The following is an 11,035-nucleotide window of genomic DNA, read 5'->3' on the forward strand; positions in this document are numbered from 1 at the left end:
CCCAGCTTCTCTTATATTTCTGGTTGTGAGCCTTTAGCTGCTGAGGCATCTCTCCAGTCCCCCCGCCCCCCCAGCTTCTCAAAGCACTTTCCTGCCATTTGAAGCTGGACCCAAAACCCCACTCAATCTGTTGAGACACCCGGGTGTCCAAATTGCCTAGCACCCGGGTCTTGAAGGCTCCAGCCGAGTCCTTGGCAGACATCACTAATCAATTGGGGCACATACCAAATCCGCCCCACCCAGAGGTCCAGGCAGACATTACCAGTCAATCAGATGGCCCAGGGGATGAAAAGGATACTTCAAATCCGACTTCCGGCAGAGAGACCCACCTACTGTGTGTTCTGCCTACAACCTAGCTCACAGTGCCTACACTGTACCCAGCCTGCAGCCTGAATGAATGCGCGAATGAGTAAACAGACGCACACCCAGCTAGTCCAAGTGCTCTGGACCCCAAGATACAAGAGCTAACAGCAGGACCCAGCACATTCCCCCCACAGGCAGACACTTGGAGGACCCGGGCAAGACAGAGGTGGGGACTATGTCCCTTCACCCACCCTGGCATGGTGGATTATAAGAGGCCCTGCTTTATAGAGACAGCGCTGGGCTCAGCCCTGACCTGGCAAACGAGAACACAAGTTCGTCACAGCTGAGGTAATGCCAGTCCTTCTTACCACAGAGAAGGTCCCTGAGGTCCCGGGAGCCGGGGCCCAAAGTCTCCGTAGGTACTGTGCCTCTTGATAGGACCATGTGAGGCAACCAGACTCTGTTGAGTTCTTTTTAACTTCTACCTGGGTTACTGACAAGGTATGCTCATCTAGGGCTGGGAATGGCTGCGTCGTGGTTTCAGGACCCCAGCCTTACTGCCAGCACCAGTGGCTACACAGTAACCTTCCAGGGTACCGCCATGGTTCCTGCATCTTGGATTCAGACAGGCTCAGCAATGACTCCTACCCTGCCATGCCCCGGCTGCCACATGAGGCCAGGGTCTCTGACTCCATGGAGCGAGCCACATAGCAAACTACAGGAGGCTGCTGAGGATGAGATCGTCTCCCCTCCCCTGCTCCCTAGAGGCTGGAGCACAGGGAAAGAGGCAGGCATTGAAGCGGCATCTGGGCCAATTCCTAGAGTATGCCCCATCCCCAGCTGGACCTCAGTTTACCCATGTGGAAATGGGTGCATCATCTTCATTCCTTCTGCACATTACATTCACTGATTTGCTTTTCCTACAGATGTTTATTGAGCACCTACTGTATACCAGGCCCTCCCTGGACCCCTTTCCTATTGTATACTGGAAAGTCCTTCTCCCTCTTTGGTCTTAAGGTCTTGGTTTTATCGTAGGGAGCATCCTGGGCCTCCCCATGCCTGCTCTGTGAGATGCCAACGACTTTACCTGCAGGGCAGAACTGTGCCTAGCTCTTTCCTAGACTCCCAGGGCCTCCAGATAAGGCCTCTGAAACTGAGCGTATAAACACCCCAAACCCGCCTCCCTCCACTGCCAGCACAGTGCCTCCAAGATGCGTTTTGCCTGGGCACTCTTCCCACACCCAGCCACCCCAAAAGCCCCCAGGGGTGAATCCCACTGCTGCCCAGGTGCCTCTCTGCCCCTAAGTCAGTGTGTGCGGCTCTCTGTGCTTGCAAGGCATAAGGGCATTACCGGGTCCCCAGTGATCCATGCCCTGCTCAGAGCCTCCATCCCAGCAGACACTTGGTAAATATTGAGGTATTAATTAACTTCCTCTAGGGAATGGTGACTCAGACCAGATGCAATCTCTCCAACTCGGGGAGGAAAAGGGAGCACCCCAACCTCACTCAGGTGACCTCTAGAACCCTTACCTTTGTGCACTGTCCCCCTCCACATGGGGGCTGCTTAGGGCCTTGAGAGAGAGAGAGAGAGAGAGAGAGAGAGAGAGAGAGAGAGAGAGAGAGAGAGACAGAGACAGAGACAGAGAGAGACAGAGACAGAGACAGAGAGAGACAGAGAGAGTGTACGCACGTGCATCAAATCACTCATCAGGAGTTAGACCCAAAGAACTGGATTTAGCTATATTGGCATATTGCCAAGCACCTACAGAACAGGGTTCAAATCCTGCCACCATCCCTTTCTGACTCTGTGACCTCAAGTGTCAAGTTTCTTCAGTAAATACTGGGAAAGGACACACTGTGGGCCAGACTCCCTCCCGACATTCCAGCTCACTCCCCCACCCCAGTTGTGGAGTGGGATAAAGCATTCCACTGTAACCTGCACACTTTTGAGACAGGTGTTCAGGAGGCATGGCTCTGCTCCCCTAGGATTCACAAGGCGTGTCCCCATGGCCACATGGCCAGCAGGATGCCAGTCAAGTGTGCACCCCCACCCCCCAAATGTAAGCAGGGAGAGACTGCCCAAACGCATGCTCTCATGGAAGAAGCAGAGCCTGGGCTTGGAACCCTGTGGTCTTGGACCAAGCCTGTTCATCCCTAGTGCAGGGTGGGGTGTCTGTGACTCCAGCCACCAGACAGGGCAGAGGTGCTGAGAGGGTCCAAAGAGGAAAGACGAGAGTGTCAGAAGAGCCTCCACACCGCAGCCCTACAAAATCCATGCCAGCTGTCGCCAGTCGTCTCTGTGGACATCCCTGTCCTTCAAGGGTCCAGCCCTGGACCCTTCCTGGGCCAAGCCCCTGACTTGAGCACTTTAAGAAGCCTTGAGCACTGTGAATCCAGCCCCCACCCCTCACCCCACCCCCTCTTCCTCAGTAAGCTTCTCAGTAGAGACTACCAGGAATCCTACTGCCTGCCCCCACCGGTCTGTGGATAACTCAGAACAAGGACACAAATGGCGACGCGTTTTTTTGACCTGGGTTCTCCTGGGGCTCAGGATTCTGTCCAAATCTTTACAGGTTGTCCCACTCAAATGGGTCTCAGGCCCGGGCCCAGAGAACCTTGGAGAGAGAGATTCAGGCCTTTCTGATAGGGGCCCTAGCTAGGCTTAGAGTAAGTGCATCTATTGTCATTGATATTAGTGAGAGCAGGAAAGTAGGGGTTACCCAAAGGTGAGGAGGAAGCTGGGGCGCGTTCCTGGACCCCTACCTCCACCCCACCCCCACCCCCGGGCTGGCTTAGGACGACCAAGCTTTTCTACTAGAGATCAAAATTCACTGGGTTTTGCTGCCAGAGGACCCTTTCCCGGCCATTTCCAGGGAGGCCCCTGGTCTAAAACATCAGGGAATCTGGCCCCAAACTCTTTCTTCCATGAGGGTAGCCTAGTGCCCAGCTGCGCTCCCCCCACCCCCCCCACACACACCAGCTTTGTCGGGAGAAGTCTCAGCTCCCCCAGGTTCCCCCGGCCTTAGCAGGTGAGAAAGAGGAGGCGCCGCGTGGCCCGGAGCGGGGAACCGCGCGCACCTGCTGCAGGTGAGGCCCAACCGTGCGGAAGGGGGGAGGAGCCATCTCCGCGGAACTCAGGTGAACCGACCCCCGGCTCGCGGGAGCCAGGTCCAGGGTAGCCGCAGGCTTCGAGGTGGCTCCCGAGAGACGACCCACGCTGTGGGCGGCTACCTAGGAGGCTCCGAGTCCCACGCGGGGCCACGGCCCCAGGAGAACATTCGAGGCAGCGGCAGCGTTGGAGGCCCGGGGTCCGTTCGGTATTTGAATAGCACAAAGGAACCGCCTTGGTCTGATTGGTCAGCTAAGTGGCCCCGGGGCGGGAAGCGGCTGTCATTCGGGAGGCTCAACAAGCTCCTATTGGCTAATTTGCAGTGGGGCGGGGCGCTGCTACTGGGCTAAATAGCTGGGGCCGGGGCCGGCCGAGGCTCATTGCTTTGGCGCCGTCTGGGGAGCGAGAGCCTGCGGGTGGCGTGAAGCGCATGGTGGCGGCTTCTCTCGGAGCGCCGCCGACCCGCTGACCCGGGCTTGGTTCCCTGTGCACGGTGCACTCCGGAGACCAGCTGGAGGTACACGCAACAGCAACATTAGCAGCAGCAAAGGCGGCTGCTCCGCCGCTCGCGTCTCCGCGGGAGCATGGAGTGCGCCCTGGACGCCCAGAGCCTGATCAGCATCTCCCTGCGCAAGATCCACAGCTCCCGGACCCAGCGCGGTGGCATCAAGCTGCACAAGAACCTCCTAGTGTCCTACGTGCTCCGCAACGCGCGCCAGCTCTACCTGAGCGAGCGCTACGCCGAGCTCTACCGGCGCCAGCAGCAGCAGCAGCAGCAGCAGCAACAGCAGCCGCCCCACCACCAGCACCAGCACCTCCCGTACGCGGCACCGGGAATGCCGGCCAACGCGGCTGACTTCGGCCCGCTCCAACTTGGCGGCGGCGGGGACGCGGAGGCGCGCGAGCCGGTCGCCCGGCACCAGCTGCACCAGCTCCACCAGCTCCACCAGCTGCACCTCCAGCAGCAGCTGCACCAGCACCAGCACCCGGCGCCCAGGAGCTGCACGGCGGCGGCGGTGGTGGCCGGAGCGCCCGCGGGCTGCGCGGGGGCGCTCTCGGAGCTGCCCGGGTGCGCCGCGCTCCAGCCACCGCACGGCGCGCCCCACCGCGGGCAGCACTTGGAGCCGCTGCAGCCGGGTCCTGCGCCGCTGCCGCTGCCGCCGCCCGCGCCCGCCACGCTCTGCCCGCGGGACCCTCGCGTTCCGGCCGCCTGCTCTGCGCCTTCGGCGCCCCCGGGGGCTGCCCCATCGACCGTCGCCGCTTCCTCTCAGCCCGCCTCTCCAGCCCCTTCCTCGTCCCCTGGCTTCTACCGGGGCGCGTACCCGGCCCCCTCGGACTTCGGTGTGCACTGCAGCAGTCAGACCACCGTGCTGGACCTGGACACTCACGTGGTGACCACGGTGGAAAACGGCTACTTGCACCAGGACTGCTGCGCCTCCGCCCACTGCCCCTGCTGTGGCCAGGGCGCTCCGGGACCCGGCCTGGCGTCCGCCGCTGGTTGCAAGCGCAAGTATTACCCTGGCCAGGAGGAAGAGGACGACGACGAGGAGGACGCGGGTGACCTGGGAGCCGAGCCCCCCGGGGGCGCCCCGTTCGCCCCCTGTAAGCGCGCCCGATTCGAGGACTTCTGCCCGGACTCGTCCCCGGACGCGTCCAACATCTCAAACTTGATCTCCATCTTTGGCTCGGGCTTCTCGGGGCTGGTGAGCCGACAGCCGGACTCCTCGGAGCAGCCGCCGCCGCTCAACGGGCAGCTGTGCGCCAAGCAGGCGCTCGCCAGCCTCGGCGCCTGGACTCGAGCCATTGTCGCCTTCTAGGGACCCCCGAGGGCATGGGGACCCTGGGCCCCGCGGGGCTGGGGCCAGACAAAGACTCGGCCAAGGGACGTTAGGGAGCGAGAGGGTCCTGACCACTCGGGGCAAGCTGGGGGCGAGCAGAGGCTGATGTTTTATAAATTGTAAAATAAAAAAGAAATCTAAAAAATCTTGGACTTTATTTTTGCAGAGAGAAAAAGCGCCTATTTAAGTATGCTTTGTGTTTCTCTTACTCTTTTTTTCTTTTTATTGTACCGATTGCAGTGGTGTTTAGCGAGGAGGCTGCCACGTGAGGCAGGGCTGCTGCCCGGAGGAGGTGCCGGGCAGCCGGGGGCGAGGCTAGGTGCCGGGGCGCGCCGGGGGCGCAGCGCAGGAGGGCGCGGGGCCCGGGATGCCGACTCCAATCAGTTGTCAGAGCCTAGAAGCCCGATGTTCCGCTCTCCTGAGTTCCTCTCTGGGGTGAGGAATGGGTCTTGTGAAATTCTGAGCAAAAAAAAAAAAAAAAAACAAAGGCAAACTCTATCTCCAAAAGGGACGTTTCGGTCACATTTCCTCTCTGGGGGCGGCCTCCAAAGTTCTCAAAATGAGAAGGCAGAAATGAAAACACTTCAACTTTTTTTTCTTTTCTTGCCGGGGCGGGCGTCTAGAACCCCTCCTCTCCCCGCCCCTCTGGCTCGGTCCTCCTCCCCTCCTCCACCCGCCTCCCGGACCAGGGGAAGGTGGCGCCCGACACCCCGACACTCAGCACGGTTGGGGAAGGGGTGGTGGGCGAGCAGGGCGAACTACATTTCCCATCATGCCCAGCACTGCGGTCCTCTCTAAACAAAAAAGGAAGTCGATTCCTTCACCTGGATCCCAGCGGCCCCGGGGGAGGGAGGGGCCCGGACCGCCGACTGCGCTGGAGACTTTTCGCTTAGCTTCACTTAGCTCCTGGTCAGCTGTGGTGTTTGTGTGCGCGCTTCTAAGTTACCTTGTCTTGCTTCAGTCTTCGGTTCCATCTGATGAAACCAGCATTGTTCCAGCCTGTGAGAACCCTGTCTGCGTCCTCAGCTCAATAGATTTTGTTTAATTTAAAAGCCTTTTGTTGTGAGAAGGTGAGGTTCGCCTAGACCCCCCCCTGGGTCTCTGCTGTCACCACCCCAGGGATTCCAAAACAAGTTGCTAACCTTACCTTCCTGGCCCTTCTTCCTCCTGTATTTTTGTGCATACTGAATTGATCTCACCGGGTAAAACTTCAGATTTTTTGTTTAAATTTATAATCTTAATAAAAAGTCGACTGTAGAGTGTATGGTAGTGCTTTGCTTTCACGTGGGCCTAGAGGTGGGAGAACCTAGACACACACACGGACACACACACACACACACAACCCAGCTCTCCGGGGCTGCGGGCGGGATCTGCCCAAGTCGCAGGGCCAGGGTTGGGAGTCCCGAGGGTGTGTGTGATGCGGGTTCTGGGGATGGATCACGTCTCCCAGTTCCCCTCCCCCCCGCCGCCCTCACCAGCGGGTCCTGGCCCCATGGGAACCGGCTGCCCCGGGGTCTCCAGCAGGAAGCTGAGCCAGCCTCCAACACATCTCCCTACGCAACCAGGGTTGCAAGGGCCTCCTTGGCTCCTGGTCTGAGCTCTCCGCAGCCTGGAGACTTCTGGGCCACCCACACTCCCCACCCTGCGCCTCCGACCGCACGTCCGCACGTCTCAGGCAGCAACTTGGGGAAGTTTTTTCCTTTGCTTTTTCTTTCTTTTTTTTTTTTTTAAGTTGAGTTTGTTATCACTGCTCGGTGCCACTTGGTGGTGTGCTGGCGGCGTCTCCCTCCCTCCTCGCGCCCCTCCTCTCTCCCTTTCTGCTCCCTCCCTCCCGCCCGCCTCTCCTCCCTCTCCAGTGCATGGAGGCAGGAAGGCTCCAGGCGCGCTCCCCTCTGACCACCTACGGAATGACCTCAGAGTGGGAGAATGTGCCAAGGCCCGGAGGAAGCTCGCGTTCTTCCCACTGGAACCAAATTACATCTGGAGCCGGGGCTCCGGTCCCGGGGCACACGGGTGGTTCCCGTCTTGCTAGGGGGATAGGAAAGAGCGAGCCGGGGTGGCGTGGGGGGAAGGGGGTGAGATAAAACGGCAGTCTCTTGCTGTTTGGGGGCAGCATCTCTCGCGATGTCTCTCTGTCTCAGGCTGTCTCCCCAAAGATCTCTCGCTTTCACTGGCTCGCCCCCGCGCTCCCCTTCCCTGCGCAAAATCTCCCTGTCACCGGCCGGACGACTTACTCTGCCCCACCCCACACGCCTCACTGGGCGACAGGAGGCGCTGTCGCCCAGGGTCCCCAGCCCAGACTCCGAGAGGGGGATGCTATCCATTCTCAGGAGGCGCTACTCGATTCTGGATCTCGCTGTCGCGCGTGACGAAGTTCTTGGGGACACTCCAAAACGTGGGGGGCTGTGAAGGTCCGCGATCCGGGTTGGGGAAGAGGGATGCTCTGGAGGTGTTATCCAGAGGAAAGACACCTTCACCCCCCACCATCCCATGCGTTCTCGGCCTCCCATAGGAAAAGCCTAGCGCTGCCTAAGTTGGGGGGTTACACATCTTAACCCCCTTCCATTTCCCCCTGCAAGTCCAAGGAAATAGCTGTTGGATGCACAATTTTGTCAGTTCAAGCCAGTTGCCACGGCTCCCCCTAGCGCCAATTGGAGGGCGCTGCAGCGTGTGCGGATGGGAGTGGGCGAGGCGCAGACGGGGGCAGCCAGGCTGCTGGGGGAGGCTCCATGCGCACCCACGGCCCAGCATCGCATCCCCACCCAGCCCTAGCCTGAGCAGGGATGGTGAGAGTGGAGCTTCCCCATCCCAGGTCCGCGTGGAGGAGAGCACGTGGTCGGGCGCCTTTGTTGGGATTGTGCAACTGGGCACAGCAAGACTCCCACTGAGGGGCTTGGGACCTTTGCATTCATCCTTGGGACTCATGTGGTGAAGACGTGTGGGTGTTCGGGTGCGAAGTAAAAGCCCTGGGATCAGCAAGACTACAGACTAAGGGTCTCCCACTCCCAACCCGTGCAGATTTTCTGACTCAGGACATATTGGATACATTGGCATCTGGTGAAATCGGGGGTTGGGGGAAGAGCTCAAGGAATGACAGCTCTCGAGCCTCACGCAACTTTGAGCTACCCTCCAGAGAACGCTGGAGCTGGGGATGCTGCAAGCTCCGTGAGGACCACTGAGCTAAGAAAGAGAATTCACACCAAGAGCTTCGTATTACTCTCTGTTCACTGGACGCACATCTACAAAGGGCGCGCTGGGTGCTTAGCTCCTGGATAGCTCTCTCCACTCAACACCACCAAAGCAATAAATAGCCCGAATAGCAAGTGTCTCTGTGCATTACTGATTTCAGCCTCTTAGCCATCCTCGGAGGTGGATCCAGCCTTTTGGAAATGAGAACACATGTCCAAGGTCACACCACTTGGTAGCTGGCCTCCACCTGTTGGAGCTCACAGTCTGGTTGGGAGAAGTTCGTAGCCTTTTGGTGGGAACTGGCATTTTTTGTTTGTTTGTTTGTTTTGTTTTTCGAGACAGGGTTTCTCTGTATTGTTTTGCAGGCTGTCCTGGAACTCACTCTGTAGACCAGGCTGGTCTCCAACTCACAGAGGTCCAGCTGCCTCTGCCTCCTGTGTGCTGGGATTAAAGGCGTGCGCCACCAACGCCCAGCTTCAGGAACTGGCATTTGATCTGGACTGGGCTTAAATGACCAGACTGGGAGTTCACAACTGAGTCTACGCTAGGCTAAGGATCTAGCCATGTCTGAGCTGGCAGACTGGACGCACACATTCATCCTTCAGTGCATCATTATGCAGGGTCCAGGACAAAGGCAGAGAAGACACAGGAGAGGGTCTGTATACCACCTACCTAGGACTGTCCTATTCCTATGTCCTTTAAGACTTTTGGTAAGGGATAATGGAGTGACTTGGGCAAAATGCGGGCCCTCTGGAATGGAGGCATTGAACTGTTCAGCAGGCAGGGGTGCCACTGGCTTCAGGCACAGCTGGACACAGTTGGAGATTTCCAAATACTCCCAGTGTCTGGAGCTCGTCACTCTTACTACAGCGCTCCAGCCTCCCAGATCACAGCTTTGCCAAAGGGACCACCTTTTTTGCTAACTTAAAAAATTCCAGGGACAGACTGTTGGGTTCCCAAAGCTGTGGCCAAGTCTGAGAGGAGTTGTGGAAGCTCGTGAGCAGAGGTCTTTTCTCAGAAACGGTGATGCCTGGTGAGTTAGTAGAGAGTGCCTCCAGAGGGGCTGCACTCTGGGCTGAGGAGACTTTTCTGATGTGTCCTTCTGGACTTTGGGTAGAACTGAAAAGGGCTTCAAAGGGTAGCCAAGGATGTCGACCAGCAAGCCAAAAGGGAGAGAACCCTGCGAGGTCAACATGCCACTGGAGGGACCTGGAGACATCTGGAATCCAGGCAGTGTGATCTAGTCACCTGTTCAGATAAACAAGGTTGAATGGGCCCTTAAGGAAAGAATTGAGTTGGTCACAGGCCACAGTAGGCAGGGAGGCCACAGATGACCTTGGTTCTATACGTCTTCCTGCACACAATTCTGTAGTTCCCGAATTCCTACAATAAGCATGCTTTATATTTAGAAGGGAAAAAATGAACCCTGTGGGGTGGGAGGCGCTGTCATTAATGTAAAGGAGCTGCCCAGCGGAGAGGAGGCTACAGCACATCCAACCCTCTGGGGCGAGCACCACCCAGAAACACCGGACCACGCAGAGATCGAACTCTGAGCAGTGCTTTTCCTTTTGATTTTCTGGCCCGCCCTGGGGATGGAACCCAGGGCCTCCCAGGTGCCAGACCAGTCTCTAGCACCAAGCTCTCCTCTCCATTCCTGCCCAGCCCTCTCTGTTGTTAAATGAAATATGAGAGAAGAACTCATGTTTAGTTAGGTCAGGAGTGTAGTTGGTGACGAACAGTTGACAAGCATGCACAAGTGGGTTTGATCCCCAGCTCTGAAAACAAACAAACAAACAAATAAACGGCTGGAGGTGGTTGCTCAGTTGAGAGCATTTATTTGCTATTCTTGCAGAGGACCTGGGTTTGGTTCCCAACACGATGACTCACAACTGTCTTTTAACTCCAGTTCCAGGAGATCTGATGCCCACTCCTCGTTTCTGTGGGTAGCAGGCATGCACACAGTGCACACACATACATGCTGTCACACAATCACACAAATAAAACAAAAATAAATTGAGCACTCAGGAGCCTAAGGCAGCTTTTAGACCAGCTTGGTCTACATAGCAAGCTCCAGGCTAGCCCATCTGAGACCCCATCCCAGGAGAAAAGAAAAAACAAACAAAACAACAACCCAACTTTTAAAAAGTACTTATTTCTAGCCAAACATAGAAACCTTTAGTCCCCGGGCTTGGACTTAGGAGGCAGAGGCAGAGAGGCAGAAGGATCTTTGTGTGCTTGAGGCCATTATGGTCTACCTAGAAAGTTCTCAGGCCAGTCAGGGCTACACAGTGAGACCCTTTCTCAAAAAAGAAAAAGTAAAAAAAGAAAAAGAAAAAGTTAAAAAATTATTTCTTGGGACTGGAGAAATGGCTCTGCAGTTAAGAGAGCTGACTGCTTTCGCAGAGAACCTGGGTTTGGTTCCCAACACCCATGTGGTGACTCACAGCTGTCTCTAACTCCAGTCCCAAAGGATCTGATGTCCTTCTGACCTCCACTGGCACGGCACATGCACGGCACACATATATACACTCAAGCACACACACACAAACACATAAAGTAAAATATTTTGTGCATATAAGTATTTTGCCTGCATGTA

General features: G+C 57.1%; 1 protein-coding gene across 1 annotated transcript; it reads left to right on the forward strand.

Moving 5' to 3' along the window:
• The first annotated feature begins 3,775 nt into the window (after positions 1-3,775).
• Ier5l (immediate early response 5 like) lies at positions 3,776-6,507 on the forward strand. Its single transcript, XM_021236198.2, has one exon. The coding sequence runs from the start codon at positions 3,997-3,999 to the stop codon at positions 5,227-5,229; it is 1,233 nt and encodes a 410-aa protein (XP_021091857.1). The 5' UTR covers positions 3,776-3,996; the 3' UTR covers positions 5,230-6,507.
• The last annotated feature ends 4,528 nt before the right edge of the window (positions 6,508-11,035 follow it).

The sequence above is a fragment of the Mesocricetus auratus genome, unplaced genomic scaffold, assembly GCF_017639785.1.
Source record: "Mesocricetus auratus isolate SY011 unplaced genomic scaffold, BCM_Maur_2.0 Super-Scaffold_100004, whole genome shotgun sequence".
In the NCBI taxonomy this organism is placed as follows: domain Eukaryota; kingdom Metazoa; phylum Chordata; class Mammalia; order Rodentia; family Cricetidae; genus Mesocricetus; species Mesocricetus auratus.